At 39.0% G+C, this 26,293-nt stretch overlaps 2 protein-coding genes across 4 annotated transcripts; both read left to right on the top strand.

Annotated features, from left to right (window-relative positions):
- The first annotated feature begins 231 nt into the window (after positions 1–231).
- Positions 232–11,991, top strand: LOC112525868 (aspartic proteinase-like protein 2). Of its 3 annotated transcripts, none has more exons than XM_025136163.1 (10): positions 232–835; positions 2,676–2,805; positions 2,952–3,199; positions 3,313–3,534; positions 7,780–7,942; positions 8,072–8,145; positions 9,554–9,644; positions 9,732–9,807; positions 10,474–10,545; positions 11,700–11,991. In XM_025136163.1, exons 1-10 carry the CDS (start codon positions 606–608, stop codon positions 11,849–11,851), a joined length of 1,458 nt encoding a protein of 485 aa, XP_024991931.1. In that variant the 5' UTR covers positions 232–605; the 3' UTR covers positions 11,852–11,991. The 3 variants fall into 3 exon arrangements, with proteins under 3 accessions (XP_024991931.1, XP_024991932.1, XP_024991934.1); XM_025136164.1 differs by having other exon boundaries at positions 749–835; positions 2,731–2,805; XM_025136166.1 differs by having other exon boundaries at positions 749–835; positions 2,731–2,848.
- Positions 11,992–16,051: 4,060 nt separating this feature from the next.
- Positions 16,052–16,522, top strand: LOC112524987. The gene has a single exon (XM_025134932.1). The coding sequence runs from the start codon at positions 16,052–16,054 to the stop codon at positions 16,520–16,522; it is 471 nt and encodes a 156-aa protein (XP_024990700.1).
- The last annotated feature ends 9,771 nt before the right edge of the window (positions 16,523–26,293 follow it).

Genomic DNA, 26,293 nt, shown 5'->3' with positions numbered 1-26,293 from the left:
GTACACCTTGTAGCATCATAAATAAACAAGTACTTGAAATAAGTCCAACATTGGAAAATTAGAAAATGTACACGTTTTCTAAGTGCTTAAAATCAATAGCATTTGAACATTTCATCTCTGTTGAAAAATTGTCACCCTCAATTTGTTGTTACTAGATTTGGGGATCACCCTGTGCCTTCCCAAACACATAAAGTCAAACAAGTCGAAGTCAAGGCGATGAGAACATACCTAATCATTAACAAAAAGGGAAAGAACATAAAGGAAGATCAGCAATACGGATCGGTCAACACGTCTGTTGATGTGATCCAATGCAATGGAATACTTAGCGATATAGGTTTCCTCTGTAGATTATTTGTTTCTTGTGAAAGCTAACTGCATCTCATTGGGTTTTGCTTCTTCTGTAGCGGCACAGTCGAGGCGGGTTTTCTTGTTGTCACTCTTTCCTTCTCTCCAACTAAATTTTCTTTCAATAACATGAGAGGATACGTAAGTTTCAGAAAGGGTATATACACACACACATACACATAGGATAAAAATTTGTTCATTTGTTTCGATTTCGAGGAACGCCCATTTGAAGAAAATACAATTTTGAATTGAATTGGGAGATGGATCTGAATAAAGGAGGATTTGTTGTTTTGGTTATTGGGTTTGTTCTTCTTCTTCTTCAATTTTGTTTGTTGGCATCAGCCAATGTCGTTTTCCAAGTTCAGCATAAGTTTGCTGGCTACAAAAGGTCTTTGAGTGAATTCAAAGCTCATGATAACGACCGTCATCGGAGAATTCTCTCAGCCGTCGACCTTCCCCTCGGCGGCGACGGCAGCCCCACCTCAGCAGCGTTAGTTCTTTCTTTCTCTCTCTCTCTTTCTCTACATATATGTATATATATATATACATATATATATATATATATATATATATTTATGTGTGTGTGTATATGTGATGGACTCTTAACCGGTTTATGTAGTTGAAGAATTATCAAATGCAGGTTTTTAATTGTTTATGTATTCAAGAATGTTTGTGTAGATTTTGTTTCCAAGCTTGATAAAGATGGTTAGATCCATTATGTTGCATAATATCACGAATACGGAGGATGAATGAGTTTGAGATTCTTGTATCATTATGATTTTCCAATTATATGTTTTGGGTTTGAGATAGAGAAATTTCAATACATGACGATGTTCCTTTTTGAAGATCCATTACTAATTTTTTGAATATAGCTCATCAAGCAGTCAGTTTAATCTTTTAATTTCATTCGTTTTACATCAAAGCCTACTTATTGTGGATTGACCTTTCATGGTTCTGCTTATCTCTTTGACCTTGAAAACTCTACGATGTGTCACTTCTGGGGATTGGCTAAATCCACTGCAGTCTATAGAAACTTTACATGAAAACGGATAACTAAAAAGCTTTTAATGATGAATCTTTTTCGAATCCAAATAGGCACCTATATTCACATGCGTTGACTTGAAGTACAAGTTGTGTATGCGCACATACTTTTCATTGGTTTGAGAACACACATCATGATAATATAAGAGCAAAGGGACTGATGGTGATGATGTTACTGATAATGCATATGAGGACAATAATTCACAGAACTTCTCACTCTTCTGCCTCTTTATTTGGATTATGAATCTTTCTTGTGAATGAATCTATGAAACTTGCCGTGTATTTAGTAAGGTGGTTGCTGAAAGGGTTCACAACTTCACTTTCAACTTATTATGAGTCTGCACCAAAACTTGACCCTCGCATAGTTGCATCAGACTGATTCCATTCTTTCTTGTTCTAGCCCTAACTTGTATTATATTAACTTTATCCCAGTTCATCTCAATCCTCAAAACCCTGTCATAAGGCTGGTTTCTATGTGTTTAGTTTCTTTTTCTTTCCTTTTAAGGGATATGTTTGATCACTGCTAGCTCAAATGAGTGTTTCTTTTCTTTTCCTTTCTTTTTTAGGGGCTACTATCCAATTGATTGATGTTCCTTTCTCTCATATGTTGAGGAATACGAGCAGGGTGATACTACTCACCGGCCCTCTTGTTTCTTGGCTTGTCGCCTCTACGTTGCTTTTGAATGATGTTCTCTTAAATTTCTGAGCCACTTCTTCTTGGTGCCACTTGTTAATTTTCTCTAAACCCATCAAATAAGGATCTTAAGGGCCAAGTGAAGTCACCAATATATTTCTGGTTCTCGTTTGTCTATGATAGTTTTAATCAGTGCATTGCGTTTCTTAATCAAGCAAGTTCATTGTATTCTTCCTTCTAACCTATTTGAAATTTGTGAAAGCAAATTATAGATAGCAAAATCAGCAGGGTTGGACCTATAGTTTTACTGAACTTGTCAATGAGATAAAAGATGGTTGGTAATGGGCTGTATATATATATATATATGCATATGTAAATGTATTTATATATGCATTCATGTATGTACCTGTAGGGTAAACATTGCAGCATGAAAGTTTATATTATTTATATGGTTTTCTATATAGGATCTATTTCACTAAATTTCTGACTGGGACTCCACCGACAGATTATCAACTGCAGGTTGATATATATGTAACTCACATATATGTATATATATATATATATGTATGTATATACGTATGCATGCATATGTGTAATTGTAGGGATGAATGTTGCACCATGAAAGTTTATATTGTTTGTATGGTTTTGTATATAGGCTCTATTTCACTAAGATTCAAATTGGAACTCCACCAAAGGATTATCACGTGCAGGTTGATACAGGGAGTGACCTTCTATGGGTGAATTGTGCTGGATGTCAAAAATGTCCCAAGAAAAGTGATCTTGGAGTATGTTACTTATCTTATTTGGAGCATTTATAAACTTATACAAGTACTTTGCATCATCTACTTGATTGGTTTACATTTGATTTGTGAGTTTTCTCAATTGATCTTCCTCTCTATAAAGTAACAATTGTTACCATTACTGTCGCCAGATATCACTTGCGTTATACAATCCTAAGGCTTCATCAACTGCAAAAATGGTTGCTTGTGATCAAGAAATTTGCATATCCACACTCAGTGGCCCTAATGGTGACTGTAAGGTCGGAATGTACTGTTCGTATTCTGTCACATATGGTGATGGGAGCTCCACCATGGGATATTTTGTCAGAGATGCTGTACAACTTGACCAAGTTTCTGGAGATCTTCAAACCACATCAATGAACGGGAGTATAGCATTCGGGCAAGTCTACTGTTTCCTTCCGTAGTGTGTTTTTGGCATCAATAAACGTCCAGGTTTAAAGATAAGAGCTGTATAATCTATGTTCTGACAATTTACTTTATTATCCAAGATAGGTGCGGATCTCAACAATCGGGGGAGTTGGGTTCATCACAACAAGCACTAGATGGGATACTTGGGTTTGGACAGGCAAATTCTTCTGTGCTTTCACAGCTTGCTTCAGCTAAAAAGGTGAAAAAGATATTTTCACATTGCTTGGATGGCTCTCAAGGAGGCGGCATATTTGCTATCGGAGAAGTGGTACAACCAAAAGTACAAACCACACCAATGATTCCCGAGTAAGTCATCACTTTTTTAAGGCCAAGTAATTTTTCTTCCAAATTCTCATAGAATCTTTGTAGTTATCATAGTATCATTGATTTGTATGGTTCCAATCCTCTACTAGATGGTGTTAAGTGAAAGTACATCCCAATTTGTATGGTTGAGAAACTGATATTTGGCTCGGCCCCTATCTTGGTTTTTTCCTTGTCACTATATATAATAAAATTTCATCATAAAATAAAGTTGTGTTTTAGACTGTGATTATGGAAATGAACTTGTGGTGTTTAATGATGCAATCATTAGGTTTAAATGTTTAGTGAGTAATAACAGGAGAATAGAATTACAAAAGTGGCCTTATGCAAAATAAGAACTCATAATAATTATTCTGTTGTCCATAGAACAAAACAGTCAAGGTATAACCTAAGAAGAAACTGATTCCTAGAGCAAAACAAAAACAGATCCCTATAGCAAAACAAACCGGAAGATGGAACTGATGAGGAAAGCATATAGTTGATTAGGAAAGTAGATTGCTGTAGACATCCCTAGATTCATGGAAGACTCTTTCCATGCTCATGAGTTTCCTTTTTTTTTTCCCTTGTAGAATAAGTCAATTAGAGAGATGTCGTATCAATGCACCCCCTTGAACAGTGCCTTGTCCTCGAGGCAAAATGTAGGGAATTGCTGAACAATGAGGTCATAAGACTCCCAACTTGTTTCTTTGATATGTCGATCTAGCCATTGAACCACAATTCTAGAGATAGGACACCAGCAGTAGATACCCAATGATGGGATAGTATTTTTTTCAGGAGCCAAACCTAGTTCCCAATCTGTATTTGTTGGTAGTGGACTTGGAACTGAAGGAGCTGGTTGCCCATATGCTGGCTGAAGTAGTGAAACATGGAAAATGGGATCAATTTTGGAATTTGGTGGTAGTCTAAGCTCATGCGGAAATGGTCCAATGCAACAAAGTACTTTGTATGGAACGAAGAAATGAGGAGAAAGTTCAACATAACAGCAATAGGCTAATTATTCTTGGTGGTATGGTTGCAAGTGCACAAAGACATAGTCGCCAACCGAAAAGACATAGTCCTTGTTTGAGCTTTGGAGAGTTGGTCCTTCAACATGGCATCACATTTTATAAGTTGAATTTGAAGGTTAATAACCTGAGTTTCGCCATGGACATAAGGAGAAATGACCGGAGGGTCACGACCATATACCAACATGAAAGCCAAGTGCCAGCTGACGAATGGAATCCAATGTTAAAGAAAATTCAACCAAGTACTCCAATTGCAGGCTTGAGACAAGCATTGTAAGTATCCTCCCAAGTAACAGTTGACCACCTCTGTTTGGCCATCTGTTTGTGGGTGGTAGGTGGTGTTCATTTTCAGTTTAGTTCTAGTAAAGTCAAAAAAAGATCCTCCAAAAGGAACCAAGGAAAACAACGTCACGTACAAACATGATGGATCTTAGGATTCCATATAGACATACGATTGCCCTGCAAAATACGTTAGCAACAAATTTGGCAGTGTGTGGGGAGCAAGAGGAACAAAATGCGAGTATCTTCTTCGATGATCTGCAACTACTAAAACATTATCATAATTTCATAACCATTGGATTTGGGAAAGCCAAAGGTAAATTTATCGAAAATTCGTCCCAAATGTGTGATGGAATCTGTAGGGGTTGTAAAAGACTGAAAGTGCTAAGCATTGATACTTTGCTTGTTGACAAACCAAGCAATTTTGGATATAATCGTCATGCTTCATCTTTGGCCAAAAAGATTTGGAATTGAAGGGTCTTTTAAATTCTCACCATGACATGTTATAGGGGTATCATGTGCCTTGGAAAGACGTTTTATCGTAGAGAGACATTGTTTGGACCACTAACCTATCTTTGTCGAACAACTTCTTGTTTGCTACTTGAATGTCTTGTTGAGTGGAGGGGTCTTGATGAATCACCACAAAGATATCATGAGTGTATGGATATCTTGAAGTAACTAATACCAATGAGCAAAGTCCAACGGAACGAAAGCAACCACAACCAAGAAATCAACATGTTGTGGCTTGTGGGAGAGTGCATCATCGCCTAAGTTCTCTTTTCCAGCCTTGTAACAATGGTGAAACTAAATGACATGTTTTCTAAGAGGAGCCGTAGGTGGTTAGGCTCTGATTGAGAAGATATATATATATATATATATATATATATGACGCTGTGATGATCTGTCTGGATTAAGAAGTGACGGCCCAAGAGGTAATGTTTCCAATTCTGCAATGCTAAAACAAGGGCAAGTAATTCCTGATCATAAGTAGATCTTAACCTTTTAGAAAATGAAAGACCCTTACTGAAATAAGCGATGGGATGATCAAATTGCAGAGGAATAGCACCATACCTTGAGAAGAAGCATCACATTCCATTGTAAATGGCTGGGAAAAGTTGGGCAAATGGAGAAAATGTACCCTAGTCAAGGCATGTTTGAGCTCAAGGAAGGATTCTGCTATTGGGGTCCATTGAAAGGCATTTTTATTTGTGAGATCAGTAAGTGCCTAAGTGGTGTAGCAATCAAACTATAACCTTTGGTAGATCAACAATAATATCCGTCAAACCTGAGAATCCACATAGCTTCTTCACATTTGTTGGTGTTGGCCAACTCAAAACTGATTGTATTTTATCATGATCAACACGAACTCCTTTGCTTGATAGAATGTGCCTAAAAAATGTTTCTGGTTGTCCAAGCAGACATTTGGTGGCTTTGGTACGGTAATGCTTCTTCTGGAGTAGCTGCAAAATAAGTTTCAAATGGCAGAGGTGTTGGTCAAGGGACTTGCTGGATACTAAAATGTCATAAAAAACCAAGAGAATTTTTCCTAAGGGAAGAATAGATAATTCATGGCAACTTGGAAGGTTGAGGCGGCGCCCGTAAGGGTGCGGAAGGTTGTTTTATGGATATCAACATGATGGACATGAATCTGATGGTAATCAATTTTCAAAAAAGTTGATGCTCCATATCAAGCAACTCATCCACATTTGTTATGGGGTATTTTCTGGTACCGTTATTTGGTTAAGGCATCTATAATCAACACACATAGACGAGGTATTATCTCTCTCTTCTTTTAACAAGAAGAATGGGACTAGCAAAGAGACTGGTATATGGTCAGATAAAACAAAATTGAGTAACTCAAATTGCTTTTCGATTTCAAATTTCGGGAATAGGGTGGTGGTGAGGACAGATTTTTGGAGGTTTAGAGTTTGGGAGTAGGGGAATGGCATGGGTGTTCCTGGCAGAAAGGGTGTAAGGCGACTAGCAAAAATGGATGTGAAACGGGAAACCAACTTTTGAGTTTGCAGAGCGATGGGTTTTCCTGGGTTGGTTGAATCTTTCGACATATACCGGAAGGTTGCTTCCACTGATTTTGGTGGACCCCTAGGAGCTTGTAGTTTCCATTCACATTGATAATGAAGAATAGCTCGTTCCGATTAGCTTGAACCACTTGATGCGGTTCGATCAAATCTGCACCACCAATGGAAAAAGGGCAGTAATCTTGGGTTGCTTGAGGTCTGTATTTTTCCAGGAACTCCTCTTACTTTCTCTATACGTTATCCAAGTATAATTAGGAATCCTTTCCATGTCTTTTATCTTATCTATCTATTCTAAACATCTTATAGCAGAAGGATTCTTATCACACTTAATTTTTGGATTCTTCCAAATTTCTATCTTATAATCATATTATCGTCAGAAGCATCACAAATACAGTGTATATAAACATATTCTAAAATACCAACTGTAAGCACATCATAACAAGCTGCACTTTCTGATGCTCATCATGGGGTTGTCATTTTATCTAGAATGGTTTGACCCATCATTTTAATACTCATGGACTACTATTCCTGTACAGATACTCCTGCATGACATGTTTATGAATTTGAGATCATCTAGCAGCATGTAGGAGGAATCATTTTCTGTTTTAACTATGTCCATTCCTAGCCGTTTTGGCCACTTATTACTTCTTGACATACTCACTTTTATAATCATGTAAACTTTTAGTATTTTCCTCTTTTACCTTAAATGGAAAAAGGATGATTACATTTGGTCATATTTGTCTTTGGCTATTTTTGGTATGGCTATTAAATTGTATTTGTGGATCTTTATTTATGATCTGGGAACATTTTTTTGCACAGTGTTCTATTTACAACACTAGCTTTCAGCTTTCTTTCATCTAATTCTCACAATAAAATATAGGTTCTTTACACTTTTATCTGCATCATAGGGCACATTATAACGTTGAATTGAAGGCAATTGAGGTCGGTGGTGATGTTCTCCAACTTCCAACAGATATATTTGATGTTGGAGCCAAGCGAGGAACAATCATTGACAGTGGTACAACGTTAGCATATTTACCTGATTTGGTTTACAAACAAGTAATAGAAAAGGTGTGGGAAATATTTTAAGCCCTTTTGCATTCATCATTGCCTTACTCAACTATAATTTCCCCTTTTTTTTATTACTTAAATCATTAAATATTTTCTCTTTATGATTCTCATGATTACCTTACGATGTAGATTGATGCTGCACAACCTAATATTAAAAGTCACATTGTTGATCAACAGTTCACATGCTACAAGTACCCAGGAAAGTAAGTGGTCTTTTACCAGTCTCGTTTCTTCTTTCCAAACTTCTAGAGCTTTTCTTGATAGTTATGATATTCTTTGGTGCTCAAGTGGTCTGTTGATTCGGTTTGAACTGCAAAGAAATGAGAAGCAAAATTCTTCCCAAAGAAATGAGAAGCAAAATTATGATAGCAAGGGGGTCAGCATTTAAAAAATAACTTCACAAAGAAATGAGAAGCAAAATTATGATAGCAAGGGGGTCRSCATTWAAAAAATAACTTCACAAAGAAATGAGAAGCAAAATTCTTGAACTTTTCATCTTTCTACTAGTTATATGTTCATGGGTTCTTTAAGTATTCTTTGAAATATGTAAACATTTAAATGATAGTGAGTTCATATTAGACACTGAATTTTTAAGGAAGCAAACATCACTTGCAGCAATTACATCCTTGTTTTTTTTGAAAACTTGATTTAATTAAAAAGCCCTTACTTTAGTTATAGATGTCTCCCTAGTGGCATTATTTTTGTTTCTATTCAATCATTAAGGTATTTATTCATTTTAATCATTATTACATTATTAATTTTATGTCTTCCATCATCTTACACAAGGATCATTTTACTCGTGTCAAACTTGATGTAAATAATGGGCAATTAGATCTGGCTGTGCCTGCTGCGTTTAATGAAAATTGAGATTTATTTACTATTGTAGATAGATCATCTAGTACTATTATATAAAAGGCGAGTCTTTGCGCTCAGATTGTGAATAGTTGTTCTTCTTAATGCTGTAGCCACTTGTTCAATAACCTACTATATTTGACTATTTGACCCAAGGTACAAGAATAACCACCCTCAACTCTCACCTTGCCCTCAAGGTGGGAATAAAATAAAATAGAAACTGATTCCAACCTTTTTCATCAACTGGTGGTGGTGGTGGTGGTGGTAGTTGTTGCCAATGGACATTGCCTAACTAGCCTCTCCTTGTTGCCAACAGAATCCCCTCTCCTTTAATGGTCGTCCCTTTTTACTGCACTGTGCGTATAATTGGTGAACACAATCTTTCAAGCAACGTTCGAAATGAAATTATGTGTCGCCCTGCTGCCGATCAGAACCACAATCTCTCATTGATTTGGGATTGATCAGCCCCACTACCAACTTCAAATGAATTTCTTTGTTTCCCTGTTCTTCTACTTCATTTTCAATCTCCACCATGTCAACATAACTAGCAAGTAGTTTACTTGAGTTCTTCCACAAGATAACATTCATTATCATAAATATTTTGTTATCAATGTAGGCATGTCTTGTCTGCAGAACTAATCTTGATGTAATTGTTTTTTATCCTTATAGATTCTAAATTTTAGTTTCAACTTAAACCAATAGACTTCTGCAACATTGACTATTGGCTCGTAACTTTGTCTTTATCCTCTGATAATGCAGTGTTGACAAGGGTTTTCCAGATGTCACTTTTCACTTTGACAATTCACTTTCTTTGAAAGTTCTTCCCCACCAGTACCTCTTTGAAGTTGAGGTACATATTCCAAGTTATCCTTCCTTATGCATTGGTGGTTGCTTAAGGCACTTTACTGAACTTGTTTTTATGATATTGTCTTTTCAGGATCAAGACTGGTGCGTCGGTTTTCAGGACAGTGAATTGCAGTCAAAGGATGGAAAAGAGATAACTTTGTTGGGAGGTAAGTCTTCATTCATATTTCAGTGCTTGTTTTTACAAGGCTAAATTGTGTCGTATTACAATCTTTATCCACCGAATTTCGTAAGATCATGATGAGAAACGTCTTGCCTGCTTAGCTTAGTTAGGACTGGGTTATTTAGGAGAATAACCTTCTGACAGATTTTCCGCCACTGCCTAACTGAAGAGTACTTTTTCCTAACACAACAATGCCTCAAAATCTGTCAGAAGTTGTTCACCTAAATAATCTGTTGAACTTATACTCTATCTGATAAATTGCAACATTTTCTGTTTTGAGATGTCCATAAAATTGCAACATTTTATGTTCCGATTTTAATAGTCAAACATTACGATTCTTATGGAACAGAGGAGTAATAGTTTTTTGGTATTTCCTTGAACTGTTAAATACAGACATCTTGTTATTCTTGAACCCACAATCATAGGCTCAGAACACTTGGTTAGTACCAATTGTGCCCAAGGCCACCGGTTGATTTGTGGTATTTTTGGTTTCCTCTTCTTTCGGCCAGCTCCTCCACAGTTGACATGACAAATCTAGTGCTACTGACAACCATCATTGCATGGCATACATGTCACAGTAGGAATTTGCCTCAAGTAACTTTGATGATATTGCATAAAAGGAGGTGACAGAATGACTGTTCTTTGTATGCAGATCTTGTATTAACAGATAAACTGGTAACATACGATATGGAAAAGCAGACAGTTGGATGGATCGACTACAATTGTAAGTATACTGTCTTCTTCGATGTTCTACAAGATATTGTTGTCGGGAAAAGTCTCCCCTGGTTCAACAAAGAAGTCCATTTTTGCAATCCAGAAAGAATTTTCTAGTTGAAATGCTTGTCTTTCACTACTAATGCTTAGCAAGTCGGCCAATCTAGCTACCAAGTGAGCTTCGGCTCAATAACACGAATCGAGTCTCTACAATCTTGAAGTTGAGTTTCAATCGCTTTAGAGACACAATCTTATCATAAACCAAACTACCCTAGTAAATCCTATCCAAATGAGTTATTTTGGAATAACCTTCTCACAGAAAATGCATGACATTTTGGCAGATTTTGTGTGTTAGGAAGCACTCTTCGGTCCGGCACACGCTTTCTTAAATCTGTTAGAAGGTCATACACTTAAAAAAATCTATTAAAAGGGTATTCCCCTAATAAACCCCACCCAAAAGTATGGTCTTAGAGGGGTGTAGGATGTATGCAGCCCATACCTCCACATCAATTGGTAGAGAGGGTGTTCCTGAGAAGACCCTAACTAAGTTTAAAGCTGGTTATTTAGGATAATAACCTGTTAACAGAGTTTTTTTAAATGCATGACTGGTTGGCTGACAGATTTTGAGGCATTCTTATCTTAGGAAGAAGCATTATTCTGTTAGGCAGAAGTGTTATTAAATCTGCCAGAAGGTTATGCATTTAAAAGAAGTTTGTTAGAAGGTTATTCTCCTGAATCGCCTTTTAAACCCATGATTTTACTTTTCCAATTTGTGTGCTCATATTATCCGTCCAAGCTATCGCAGAAAGAGATTTTGTTGTGTTGTATTCTTTCTCTAGTAGCCATAAGATAAGTTTCACTTCAAATTCTTGAGTTTTGAGGATGCCTTTTGCTTAATAGAAGAATGCCTCTTCCATACATAAGAATGCTATACCTATCATAAGTTCATGGACTTGCAAAAACACTTGTCAGGAGGTCATTTAGCTAAATAATCCCATGTATTTGTGGTCATGGTCTCGGATTCAAATCTGTGTTTTACCTCCCCATAATGACCGTGGGGGCACTTTGGAGTGTAGCGCAAGCCCTTTTCTTAAGAGGGTCAGAAGCACCTAAGAAGATGGAGTTTTTATTGATCGGTTTTGGTTGTGTTTTCTTTTTTCCAAGGCTCTTCAAGCATCAAAGTGAAAGATGAGGGATCCGGGAAAGAGTATTGGGTGAGTGCCCATAATCTCTCTCCTTCGGGTCGTATCGATACCTCAACAGGAATGGTTGTAGCTTGCTTTATGTTTCTAGTGGCTGCTACCTTCATCAATTAATTCCTCTTGCCATTTGATTGATTATGAACAGTTGAAGAATTTTGTGTTGCATGACCCTTTGCAAAGCTTGGTACCAAGACTTTCTCAAACTTGTTATAGTGATCATTAATTATATATATTTTATTGAATTTTTTTTAACATTAACATTTTATTGTATTTTTTTAACATTAACATTAATATTATTTTATTTAATAGTATTTATACCGGTTAATTTCATGAACTTTATAACACCCATGAAATAAAATATAAAAGTGATTTTTTTTATAACACCTAACGTGGTGTTTGGTTTGCAGATTTTGAAGGAATTTGATGTAATTGGAATGTTGAATTTCTTTGATCAAATTTAATCCTTTTATTGGTTCATTATTTTTTATGGAAGAAATCTTTGAATTCTATGAAATTCCATAGGGATTTAGACACTCCATGACATAGAAGTGGTATTTTGATGGAATGAAATATAACATTTTCATAATTCTAAAATACTCTTAACCTCAACCCAAATATACCTTGGTACCTGGAACTGTTATCCACAACTCTCACTCCATCTCCCACCTCATCTTCCGATATCGTCCCTGTTACCGTTGCCGTCGTGTTTTCCTTTCCCTTTCAAAGATTTTGTGTTTAGGTAATTTAGCTAGAATCATGGAACTGGATGTTCTTGTAACAACCCATTAATGCAAAGGAATTAAGACAAAAAGAAAATTATCAATATATCCTCAATATTAATTGCATGGTGAGAGATGAATATAATTAAATAATGACTTGTGATTGGTCTAAAAGGTTCGTATGACTAGTTAATCTAATCAAAAGTTAATAGTAGTAATTGAGGTAGAATGAGTTTTAATGGTCCTTAATGGGTCCATTTGGTGTTAATGGATATAATGGACTTATTTCACCTTAATAAGTCTAATTGGGTCAAATGACACTAACTAGGTCATACTTTGTCTCATTAGACCCTAATGGGATTAATTGGCCCATTTCTCCAAAAAGAGTCTAATTGGGTTAAGATGACATAAAATGGGTCATAATTAGTCTAACAAGACGTTAATGTGAGTAATTAAGGCAGAATGGGTCTTAAGGATCCTTAATGGGTCCATTTGGTCTTAGTAGGTATAATGAGCCTATTTCTTTTAATTGAATCATTTGGGCCAAAATGACACTAAATGGATCATCATTAATCTGAGTAGACCCTAATTGGTTTAATAGGTCCATTTCTCCATAAAGAGTCTAATTAATTCAAAATGACACTAATTGGGTCATATCTAGTTTGATCAGACCTCAATGTGTATAATGTGTTTATTTATTCTATTTGAGTCTAATTGAGTTATAATGGTACTAAATGGGTCATAATTAGTCCACTTAGACGTTAATGAGAGTAATTGAGGTATAATGGGTCTTAATGGTCTTTAATGGGTCCATTTGGTGTTATTGGATATAATGACCCTATTTCTCCTTAATAAGTCCAATTGGGTCAAAATGACACTAAGTATGCCATAATTAGTCTCATTAGCCCCTAAGGGGTTTAATTGGCCTATTTCTCCATAAGGAGTCTAATTGGGTCAAGATGATAGTAAATGAGCCATAATTAGTCTAACTAAACGTTAATGTGACTAATTAAGGTAGAATGAGTCTTAGGTGTCTCTAATGGATCCATTTGGTGTTAGGGGTATAATGCGCCTATTTATTTAAATCGAGTCACGTGGGTCAAAATGACACTATGTGAATCATAGTTAATCTCATTAGACCCTAATGGGTTTGTTTAATAGGCATATTTCACCATAAGAAGTCTAGTTGGKTCAAAATGACACTAATTGACTCATATTTAGATTGATCACACCTTAATGAGTATAATGGGCTTATTTCTCCAACTTGAGTCTAATTGCGTTATAATGGTACTAAATGGGTTATAGTTAATCTAATCAGAAGTTAATGAGAGTAATTGAGGTAGAATGGGTCTTAATGATTCTTAAAGGGTCCATTTGGTTTTTTTTGAAAGGGAAACCAGACAAACTTATAAACCACCGAAAAAACAAACAAGAGTCAGGCTAAAGACACACCGCACCAAGCAACAATAAGCCAGAAAATACAAAGCCCAACAGGAAAAAAACAAATTGCAGAACGGGATGGAAAGAAGCCTTCTCCAAAGCAAAGACCCGCCTACAAACCACCAAAATTCATCAAACAAATGAGCATGCCCCATTCTTAATACTGGTTCTCTCATTCTTATTCTTCTTCCAAGCCGCACGAATAAATATTTTACTCTTTATCTCCTTGATAAGTTGCATAGCCGTTCGTTTTTTTGATCAGTAAACAACCTTATATTCCGATCCTGCCAAACATAATACACCGAGGCCGCAAGAGCAAGTTTCTGAATTAACCCTCTTAGGCAACCCTCTCGCATCCGAAATTGCTCCCATAATATGATCTCAAGAGTCTAGCATACTCTTCCAATCCACATCCTTTAAAATACTTTCCCACACCTCTTTTGAAAAATTACATTGAAAAAAAATAAATGATTGTGGCTATCCATGCAATTTTTACAGAGAGCACATTCCAGATCCGAAGGTTCATGTTTCCAGTCCAGGTCATACGATCTTGGGTAGGGAGGCATTGATGACACAAAATAAACAGAATGCATGCTCAGGTATGTTCCCCGGAAACCACATCGAACTATGCCATGGCACTAATGGGTAACTCCCATCCAAAGTAGACCAAGTTGTCATTACCGAGAACTCCATACTAGCATTTTGGCTATCAATCCAGTAAACCTTATCTCGTTCATGATCATGCAAAGACGGTAAAGGAGAGCTACTCAGCGCAACGTACCTTTGAAACCAATCATTAAACCACACCCCATTAAATTAAGACTTTGAATTAGTTCCCGAGATGAAGTATTGGTCGATAACCCACTCGAATAAACAAATCTGTAGGAAATGAATGAAGACAAATGGCCACAAGGAAGCCAATTATCCTCCCTTACATCACCAATTCGAGTTATCAAGAACCGCCGCACATGTGGTCGTAAATCTAACAGCTTGCATAGAACCCACGACCAGTTTGAGCTTTTCCGAGCCATCCAGAAGTGTATAGATCTTAGGTTGTACATATATACCCATCTCACCCACAACGAATCACGATGCCTCACGATATCCCAAATATGTTTTGCAAGTAAAGCCCTATTCCAGGTTGCCAATCTTTTGATACCAAGACCTCCACTCTTTAAGCGACATGGTGTTTTTCTCTCTCCTTCATTGGCGATCATGGAGTTGTTCTTTGATTTGTTGATCTCTTGTGGTCTTGATCGATTTTAAAAGATCTGTGGGTTGGCATCGATTTTGGACTTGCTTTGGATCTGTACTTGTTTTTTTTGCTCAGATTCGACTATTTTAAAGGTAGCTGCTGTTTCCTTTGGTTGTTTTCTTCCTAGGGTGTGTTTCCTGTATCGTTGGTGCCTTTCGTGGTTTCATAGTGCAGGTTTCAGCATTTTGGCTTAGCCCAAAATCTTCATCTCTTGTCGTAGGGTTTCCACCTTAAGGCTTCTTCATACGGGCTTCACCCTTTCAGGATTGAGCTATGGCTTCTGATATTTAGGGCTCAAGTACGAGTTTGGCTAGTGATGTCATGGTTGAGGCTGCTGATGTGACCGTTAATGATGGGCATCTTATTGCTTCCATGCATTCAGCTGGTGTTGCCTATGATACCCCCATGCAGGTTTCGTCTGATAGAATCTCGGTTTTTGATAGATTGCATCCGCCTCAGGGAAATGAGGGACCCACCTATGGCAATGTTGAAATTCTGAAACATGGTATGGATTCTAAAGCGGTTGTTGGAAATCCAATTTCTTACTCTCTCGAATTCTTTCCGTTAGAGGATAAAAAGAGTACGAACATTCCTATCCCGGTGGAGCTGGCCAAGTCAATTAGCAAAGTTTATAATACCACATTATATGGATATTTCCTAGGACCTTGGCCTCGGTTGCTTGGTCGTCTTAAACTATGTGAAAGCAGCTCGGAACATGTTTGGATTCAAGGATGGCGTGATGAACGAAAACGATATGTTTTTCTTTCGTTTTAATAATGAAGGGGGTTGTCTTCAAGTCATTGAGCCAGGTCCTCTTATGATTCGAGGAGCCCCCTTATTTGTCTTCCCATGGGACCCCTCTAAGGGTCTACATAAACCGGAACACTCCTCTTGCCCGTCATGGGTAAGATCCATAATATCCCTTTTGTTGCTTTTAATCGGGAAGGAGTGAGCCACATTGCAAGTGTGCTAGGAGTTCCTAAGCGAATGGATTCGTGCACGTCGGCTACGTGCAATAAACTATGGGGTAGACCGGGATTTGCAAAAGTTCTCGTAGAGGTCTGGGCTGTTGGGGATCTCAAACGGGAATTGGAGGTTATCATTCCAAGTCTGTCTGATGGTTCGGATGAGAAAGTTAAAGTTCACGTGGAATACATTAGGGAGCCCCACCAATGCTACCATTGCTGCTTGTTTGGCCATAAATCTAGTTCTTGTGTTAAAGCTGAAAGTACCTGTCAGCTTCTTGTTAAGGATAAACGTTCGCGTGTGGATGCTGATGGCTTTACACGAGTGGAAAAGAGGCAATGGAAGAAGAAGGGTAACTCCCAGCCGAGTACCAGTGGAACAAAACCAATGGATCCAACCAATTAGAATTCCTTGATGCCGGATATGTCTGGAACTCCTAAGGATGATAATATTGTGCAGAACTTTATGGGGCCATCTTCTAATGAGCCGGCGACCTTGCTTAAGTTTGGGAGTGATCAACCTATCTCAAAGAAAAATCCTACTCGTTCGGATGGAAATGCCACTCCGAGGCCGTTTGTTCAGTCGGTGGTGAACTCGTTCCACTCTTTTGGCAAACCAAAATGAGGAGCCTTACAACAACAATTGAATCTTAAAACACCGTCTAACAGTTTTGAAGTCCTTTCAGACTAGGAGGCTATTGATGATGTTGAGAAGGATGAGGGACCTGTCCCGTTGGAGCATTTGGCACCTTCCGATTCAGGTTAGTCATGTTGAACTTTGCTTGTTGGAATGTTTGGGGTCTAAATTCCCGAATAAACAAATGGAGGTCAAGGAGTTTATTTCTAAACATAATCTTTCTTTATCTGCCCTTATTGAAACTCATGTTCTTAGTGATGGTCTGGATGATATTTGTAATAATATTTTTGGTCGTTGGCATTGGATTTCAAATACCTCTTTTTCGGATAAAGGTACGCGTATTATCCTTGCTTGGGATATTCGTCTTCTTGATATTATGTTGGTAGATGGACATTCCCAATTTTTGCACTCTCTTGTCCCTATTTAGGGGGAGGTGGAGCCAATCTTCCTTACAACTGTTTATGGGGCTAATACGTGTGTTGTTAGACGTGATCTTTGGTAGGGACTTCGTAAGTCTAAGGTGATTATGGGTGCAAAACCGTGGGTCCTCATGGGTGATTTCAACTCTATGTTATTCCTGCATGATGGATTTGGTGGATCCTCTCGTCCGAACATTGATATGGAAGATTGTTAGTCCCGAAGGGAAATGCAATAAACAGAAAATAATTGTAGAAGGGGGGTTGAATACAATTACACAGACTTTTTTCAACTTTTTAATTCTTATTGATTTATATCAAGAATTAGTACACACTGAAATACAAAAGATTGTTGCGGAAGATAGGAAAGGAAAACCTAATCTAAACAATCTTACAAGGATAAGAACTTTCAAGAACAACACAGAGAGTTCTTGAAAGGAAATGAAGAACACTAAGAATTTCTTCGCACACAGGAGAGCAAGGGAGTAGAAGAGAATAGCCGATTGCTTTGAGAGTGCATTAAGTAATCTTGCAAAAGCCAGTTATGTGCATGGGAGATGCACACTGCCTTTTTATACTACCTTCAGCATTTAATGCATGGGGACACTTGTCACTTGAGGATAAGAAGGCAGGGGTTGACTTGACCAATGTTGATATCTCATTTTCATCGTACACAGTGTGCATACAACACAGTTCATGCAGAGACAAACTTACACAGTTCATGCAGAGACAAACTTTGCAGAGATATGATCAGTCTGTAGGAAGATCTCCTTTGGATGGATATGTAGCTTCAAGCAGCTACACACAAATCTTCGGTCCATGGAGATTTTCAATATTCGGTCCATGATCTTCAATCTTGAGTCCATGAAAATTTTCAATCTTCGGTCTATGAAGATCTTCCTTCAATCGGCTTGTAACTTCAAAATATTTTCAATATGCATTGCAGCTACTTCGGAGTCTTGGTGTGTATATTAGACAGTTGATCCACAACACCGCATTGGTGACCTTCTGTCTTCACATCGGCTAGTCTTCGATTTTGCCAATGGCTTTAAGTATGTTCCAAGACACCAATTTACAAAGAACCAATAACTACTAAGTGTTGCTAAGGTAGAGGAATAGATCAGTGGGCCATCACCAAATCAATAGGTGACCCAACAATCTCCCCATATTTGATGATGACACAAACACTTAGAAAGAAATAAATACAAGATACACAAACTCTAAAATTCTTTGAGAAGAAGAACTTATAAATTATGTGACCCATGTACATATTCTTTTTGGGTTCTTTTCTTTCATTTTTTTTATTTTTTTTGATTTTTTTAATTTTTTTAAAGTATAAACGTATATACAAACAAATAATTAATCAGAGATAAACAAATAAAGAATGAAAAATTTAAAGTAAATACTGAAAAATCAAATTGCATTTATACTAGACAATGCATTAAATATTTACAGTGAAGAAAGTAGTTCAAGAAGAAGAAATCACATAGGAAAGCTAGCAATCATCATCTACTTCCATAGCGTCTGAATCAGCCACTGCAAGAACATCTCTTCTCTTCAGTTCATCCGAGATCAAAGTATAAAAGACTCTTTCGGCTTCACCAATTTTGATTACACTCAGTATCACGTGCAATAGCTGAGAATCAGCTATAGGTATCTCAGAAGCTTGGAAAAATCGAAGGCAACTACTCGCGTCCCAGAAGAATATTCCATGCTCAGGAGCGGACAAGATAGTTCCTTCTGGATGACAAACATCTGAAGGAAGGGTAAGATCAAGATGTGAGACATCAAGAGCCTTACCTTCCTTTGATAATTTCTGAATAAGCGAGTCTTGATTCTTGATGGTCTTCGAGGCAGAAGCAAATTTAGAAGAGCCAACTTTGCTTAACACTTGCTTAAGAAAGGAGAGTTGTGGAGGGGAAGGCAGCTTGTAATGCATCTTGATCATTTGTATCTTTTTGAGAAGGCGATACAGATGACTCAAGACAAATTCCTTGTACATGCTTCTGCTTTTACTTAGAAACTTGATGATCTCCATCCACTCAGTAAGACCGTAGGAATTGATCCAAGTCAGCTTTTCTGTCCTCACTGCTCCATTTTCTCGACCAATAATCAAATAGATCAGATTGGAATCATAGGTCAATTTTTGAGGACCTTTGATTCTGGCATTGACAATTCGAGTAGTAGTGTAGCGTCGGAGAATTGAGTCATTAAACCATTTAATTCTTTTCTTTTTGGTTTCTTCAGACTCAGATAGTGGGACTAAGGAGTGAGATCTGTTGGCTTCCTCAAATTGCTTTTGAAGAGCAATTGAGTTGGCCGCATCCTCAGAAGAAATACCTAGGAGATGAAGATCAGTTTCTTGAGGACATGGAGCTTTAAGCACAAGTCTGTCGGCTGAAGGAACTGCAGATTGATGTCTAACAATTTTAGCTGCTTTAGTTGCAGCAGCTTCTTCATCTGAGGTCATGGGTGCCTTTCCTTCTCTGTGAGTTGGGACTAAGTCCCCAGAAGCAGTGAAAATATCATCTTGAGAAGGTATGGTACCAACCTCAACAGATACTGAAGGCATAGAACATGGTTGCTCCCCCTCAACAGGTACCGCCGCTCTATTATCATGATCAAATAGCTCCTCCTCAATAGGAGCATCACAGTCTGACTCAGCTGAGGATGAAGAGGTAGAAGAAGTAGAAGCTGAGTCGTCGTCCCCGTTGTCACTGGTAGTAGGATCAACTGTCTTCTCCCCCTCAGTGGGAACAGGGGAAGGTCCACTAGCAGGAACAGAAGGACCCTCCACATTGGCAGGTGGGGAAGGTACAGAGGCAGTAGCACGAGGAAAGGGAGCACATGTGGCACGAAGCAGACGTGAGATACCGCGATGAAGACCGCCAAGAAGAGCATAATCGGACTCAACACGGCGACTGACTTTGGCTAACATAACCCTGTCCTCTTCCATGAACTGAGTAGGACCCAAGTCAACAGTGAACTCTGTATCTCTGGCTAAGAACAATTTGGATATCTGAGTCTGTGCATCCATCTTGGAGTGAAGATCAGTCAGAGATTGAAGAATTGCCTGATTTGTGGCAGCTTGACTTTCCGATCGAGCACTAAGATCAGCTACAGCTTCAGAGATACTGGCCTGAGAATTGGAGAGAGCAGTCATGTGAGCATCAAGAGAATCCATCGTAGCTTTAATAGTAGTGAAAGCAATGCCATGATCTGTCAAGGCGACACTGTGCTGACGCAGTTCAGATGTAACGCTGGAGGCAAAGCAGTCCAATCGCCCAGATAAATCAGTGCTGAGGGAGGCCTGTTGAGAGAGGAGCAGCTGACACTGAGATGTGAAGCCTCTGAACATATCCACCACCTCAGTGGGTATGGCATAGATCACCTCAGGAGGAGAGGGAGCTGAGAATTGAAAGCCCGGTGCAGAGGGGGGCCTGGAGGGAGAAACAGCAGCTGGAGTAGGAGAGCAAGCTTTGATTGAGCTTGCTGACCCACCTGGAGAAGAAACACCAACACTCGCAGTACCATCGGCGCCCTGAGAGTCACCGATGGGAGTATCACTGATGTTGGCGTGAGGCTCAACATCTGTATCAACGATATCGGCGTGAGGCTCAATATCTGTATCAGCAACACTGGCGAGAGGCTCAGTGTCTGTATCACCAACACCGGCGAGAGGCTCGGTGTCTATATCATTGACGCCTGCGTAAGGCGGGTCGCCGATTACCACTGAAGTTGATGTAGTAGGCTGGTAAGGCTCACTATCTACATCCATAAGAAGATATTGGAGATAAGGGATGTCAGTATCAGACAAAGCTGATAAATCATCCATCCGTGCAATATCATCAAGATCATCGATCTCGGGTGATAGGCCGTGAATAAGTGGAGAGAAGGGACCTCAGAAAGGGGAGGTATCCGAGTCATCACAAGGTCATGTAGAGATGCCAAGGTGGAGTCATGTGGGATCCTAGTATGTACAACAATGTCTTTTTGAGAGGGAATTGAGGAGCTAGGGGGTCTAAAGCAGATGTCCTGGGCTCAGTAGGACCAATTTCAACAACCTTGGACTGTTGAGGGTCCTTGGTTGGAGATATGTTTTTAGCCCTTTTTGGCTTCTTGGTCTTCTTAGAGGAAGAGCCAAAAGTGGATAGTCTAGAGTGACTCCGCTTTGAGTGAGAGGGGTGAGACTCCGAAGGCGCTTTCGAAGTCATAGCCTTAGAAACAGATGCAGAGGATGGGGGAATAAAACTATCTGCCAGCCGTCTCCGGACAGAGGAGGCGGCCTCTTTTGAGGCAGCAGCTGAAGAAGTAGAAGGATGAGGGGCCACTGACATGGAGGAGTGATGGGTGATCGGAGCAACATGAGGAAGGTCCCCAGCTAATGTGGTCACAGAGCACTCTCCCCATACAGGGTGAGAAGAGGTGGCAAAAGAAACCATACCTGAAGGAAGAGGAAGATCGGTAGACAATGATGCCTTCTTCAAAGTCTGAATGCCAACTTGAGACACTTTGAGGTCATAGAAATTAGCAGTATCGGCCGGCATACGTGACCCAAGTTTGTCAGCAATCATCATGGATAGAAATCGAATGAAAGGCACAGTAGAGCTTTTGGCATTACCCATCTTCTTTACCAATTCCCCAAACAAATAACTAGCAAAATCAATTTTCCTCCGGAAAATAAGGGCATGAGCTAGGTGGGTAACACTAGCGGATGACTGATCCATCCCTCCAGTTTTGGAACTTAAACATTGAATAAGATGAGAAAACAAAAAGTTCCAAACTCCACTCATATTCTTCCTATAAAGAGTGCTTTGTTTTATCAAAGCAGGGTCTTGCACATAGCCCATAGTGGAAGCAACAACATGCAGATTATCAACAGATACTAGCTCATCATAAGAGGGATAAGTAGGAAGCTCTAACACCCTCCTCAAATCATCAGCATTAAAAGATATATCATTGGCAGATAATACAGTGGCATGCACAGATTTGGTAGAATCGTCATATATACATGTAGCCCAAAATGCACGTAGCAGAGATTTACTCATCTTTGGAGAATAAGTAAGAGCTTTGAAAAGAAGGCACTTACGTAGAAATTCGATGATGATGTAGAAATCCAGATATTTCTCATTGTGATCCAACAATGCCACAAAGTTGCACGAAGAAAATGTAACATTATCAGCAGTGAGGGAAACAGATTTCTTAACCTTAGGAGCTTTGGAGGGAGTTCCACTTTGAGAAGCCATGGTTGATAATATTTGAAAAAAAACACACAGTAATCTTGTGACGAAGATGAGAGATGGAAGAGGTTTTTGAAAGTGAGAAGAGAGGAGAGGTTTAAGAGGGTTTTAAAAAAAGGAGAAGGGAAAAAATATGATGGGTAAAAAGGGGTTTAGCCTAGGGAAAGTAAAAAGTCAAAAGATTTGACAAGTTAAAGAAAGTAGGTGAAGATAGGGGTGAGGGGGGTGGGTCTTTGGTGAGTAAAAAGTAGATGGGATGTATGAAGGTAAGGGAAAGGGTTGAATAAAATATTATGTTGGTGAATGGGGGACCAAAAAGGTTCGACTTGTTGTTGGGGGGGGGGGTCGGCTTGTTGTTAGGGAGGTTGGCTTATGAAGGTTTGTGCATTCGGTAGGTGAGGTAGGCCGAAGGGTAAGAAGAGAGGGGGAAACCGAAGGGAAGAAATGGTGAGTGGTGTGATAGAGTATTAGGTACCGATTGGAGATGAAGCCGAAAGGAATGTGGAGATCGGTTTGAAGGGGGAAAGAGGATTGGCCTATGTAGGGTTTCGGCTAGATGATCGGTTTGGTTTGGGAGAAACCGGTGTGGAGATTAAAAATCAAGCCGAAGGGGTTCGGCCTTGGGATAAGCCGAAGGATAGAGCGCCGATTAGAAGGGAAGGGGATTGGGTTATGTAACCGATTAGAGGGAGTGATCGGCTTGAGTAAATAGAGAGATCGGATTGGAAAGGATCGGCTTATGTGATCTAGTAGGTTAGGGTAGGGTTTAGGTGTAGAGAGATGAGGGAGTGAGAGAGGATCGGCATGAGAGGTGGGATGGACTGAAGGAAGGAGGCCGAAGGGTATATGATGGGTGAGAGAGTTGAGCGAGAGGTTTGAAAGAAAGTAGGGAAGCCGAATAGGATTAGGGAAAGGGAAGAGCGATCGGTGTGGGGGGGGGGGCGCAAACCTTAGCAAACCGAAGGGGGGTAGGGGTGAAGGAGGAAACCGATTAGGAGGGTGAGGCCGATCTAGAGGATGAGCCAGTTTGAGGGTTCGGTGGGGGAGGGGTTAGGGGGAAGGAAGGATCGGCTTGAGATGTTGGATTCGAGGAGAGAAGGGGTTCGGCTTGTGTGGTGTGTGATTGAGATCGGTTTGTCAAGTGAAGGAGGTAGGGGAGGGAGCCGAATGGGAATTGGGTAGAGGCCGATTGAGGGGGGGCTGAATGGGAATGGGAGCCGAATAGGAATGGGATACGGCTTGAAGGAAGGGCCGATTAGTGGATAGGGTAGGGTAAGGGGGAGGTTCGGCCCAAAGAGAGAAAGGCCCACATACTTGTAACAAAAAAAATCTAGGATAAAATACACAACATAAAATAATTACTTTTTAAACTTTTTTTGTTTTTCAAACATAAAATAAATTTACAAAATACTAATAATATATATATATATATATATATTTTAAGCGATATAAAAAGAATTCACATAGAGACTTTTTAGATAGAAGAGAGAGATTGATTTTTAAAAAAATGTACGAGTATAAAACCCATTATTTAAAAAAATCAATAGTTTAGAAAAAAGAGAAGCATACTCACACAGATACTAGACTATTTTTGAGACAATGACACAACATTTTTAGAGAAAACACACAACCCAAATGAATTAGTGAAGACTCAAAAATTATTTATCAACATTTAACATTCCCAACTCACTAATCAAAAAACTAAACCGAGATTCATCAAGAGGCTTGGTAAACAAGTCAGCAAGTTGATAGTCTGTAGGGATAAAATGAAGTTCAACATCACYTTTCATCACATGATCTCTGATAAAGTGATACCGAATATCAATATGCTTCGTACGAGAGTGAAGAACTGGATTGTTGGCAATAGCAATGGCACTTGAATTGTCACAGAAAATATGAATTTCTGTGAACACTTGGTCGTAATCAGCTAACTGATTTTTCATCCATAAGACTTGTGCACAACAGCTACCTGCAGCAACATACTCAACTTCAGCTGTTGAGGTGGACACAGAGTGTTGTTTCTTGCTAGTCCAACTGACTAACTTTCCACCCAACAACTGACAGCTACCAGTTGTACTCTTTCTATCAACTTTGCAGCCTGCATAATCAGAATCTGAAAAATCTGTTAGATAAAAACCTGAGTCTTTGGGATACCAAAGACCCAGATTGGGAGTACCTCAGGTACCTGAAAATGTGCTTAACGGCTGCCAAGTGAGATTCCTTTGGATTCGCTTGGTATCTTGCACAAAGACACGTGGATAACATAATAACCGGTCAGTTAGCAGTAAGATAAAGTAAGGAGCCGATCATTCCCCTATAACTGGTCACATTTACCGATTTGCCATCGAGGTCTGCATTCAGTTTCAAGGGGGGTGCCATTGGAGTTTTCATGGGCGAACACTCATTAAAATCAAATTTCTTTAAAAGATCTTTAACATATTTGCTCTGATTTATAAAGATTCCTTTGTCGGATTGCTGAACTTGCAAACCCAAGAAAAATGTGAGCTCACCCATCATACTCATTTCATATTTACTTTGCATGAGTTTTGAAAACTTTTTACACATAGATTATTTTGTGGCACCGAATATGATATCATCCACATAAATTTGTACAAGAATGACATTACCTTTATGTTTCCTGAGAAAGAGGGTATTGTCAGTTTTACCACAGAAGAAACCGTTCTCCAAAAGAAAAGTAGAGAGAGTGTCATACCATGCACGAGGAGCCTGTTTGAGACCATACAAAGCTTTGTCTAATTTATAGACATATTCTGGATGTTTAGGATCCTCAAAGCCTGGAGGTTGCTTCACATAGGCTTCTTCAGTAAGTTTTACATTCAAGAATGCACTTTTTACATCCACCTGGAAAACTTTGAAGTTCTTGAATGCAGCATAGGCAAGGAAGATTCGAATAGCTTCCAACCTTGCTACTGGAGCAAATGTCTCATCATAATCATTGCCTTCCTCTTGCCCGTATCCTTGGGCAACGAGTCAGGCTTTGTTCTGAGTCACCGTTCCGTTCTCATCCATTTTATTTCTGAAGATCCACTTTGTGCCAATAATTGTTTTGTTGGTTGGTCGGGGGACCAGTCTCCAAACTTTGTTATCCTCGAACTGCAGTAGTTCTTCTTGCATGGCACTGATCCAACTAGGATCATCAAGTGCTTCTTCAATCCTTTTAGGCTCGATGAGAGATAGAAAATTGACATACAAACATATATTACCAGCACCACAACGTGTTTGGACACCTGCTTGCTGATCACCAATGATTTGCTCTATTGGGTGATCTCTTTTCCACTTAGTGGCAGGAGGAAGAGGAAGGGAAAAAGAGGTAGAGGCACCGTCAGCATTCGTCAGAGGATTGGAATAGACAACTACTAAGGTTGGGTCACCGATGTCCCTAGTAGAAGAAGTAGGAACATCGACACCAGTTGAGGGTTCCACACAGGAAAGAGGTGCCGGATCGGCTGGTTCTTGTTCAGGACAGATCGATGGGATATACATGTTGAATGAAAGATCTTCATTCTCATCTTCCTCAGCAGGTGGAACATCATTTCCATTAGAATGTGAAGGTCCACCGAGTGGAGTTGAATTCTTAGAGGAATGAGATTCCAACCACTTATTGAGCTCAAGATCATCACTTTGGAATGATGATGTTGCAGGCACCGATCCAGATTCATCAAATCTGAGATTGACAGATTCATCTATGCATTAACGACGCAAGTTGTACACCTGGTAGGCTTTAGAGAAGAAAGAGTAACCAACAAAGATTCCTTCATCAGATTTACTTTCCTAACTGATCTCTGTCATTCAGAATATAGCATGTACTACCAAACACATGAAGGAAGCTGATGTTTGGTTTTCTACCATGAAATACTTCATAA

Source organism: Cynara cardunculus (genome assembly GCF_001531365.2).
Source record: "Cynara cardunculus var. scolymus isolate 2C chromosome LG 13, CcrdV1, whole genome shotgun sequence".
Taxonomy (NCBI): domain Eukaryota; kingdom Viridiplantae; phylum Streptophyta; class Magnoliopsida; order Asterales; family Asteraceae; genus Cynara; species Cynara cardunculus.
Note: the sequence above shows the minus strand (reverse complement) of the source record. Positions and strands in the feature narration are given on the sequence as shown.

Excerpts from the sequence above, each read along its gene's own strand:
- LOC112525868 (XM_025136163.1), top strand. The coding sequence starts at position 606 with ATGGATCTGAATAAAGGAGGATTTGTTGTTTTGGTTATTGGGTTTGTT. Across the intron at positions 836-2,675 it reads GGCAGCCCCACCTCAGCAGC|GCTCTATTTCACTAAGATTC; the intron begins GTTAGTTCTTTC and ends TTTTGTATATAG. Across the intron at positions 3,200-3,312 it reads AACGGGAGTATAGCATTCGG|GTGCGGATCTCAACAATCGG; the intron begins GCAAGTCTACTG and ends TATCCAAGATAG.
- LOC112524987 (XM_025134932.1), top strand. The coding sequence starts at position 16,052 with ATGGGTAAGATCCATAATATCCCTTTTGTTGCTTTTAATCGGGAAGGA.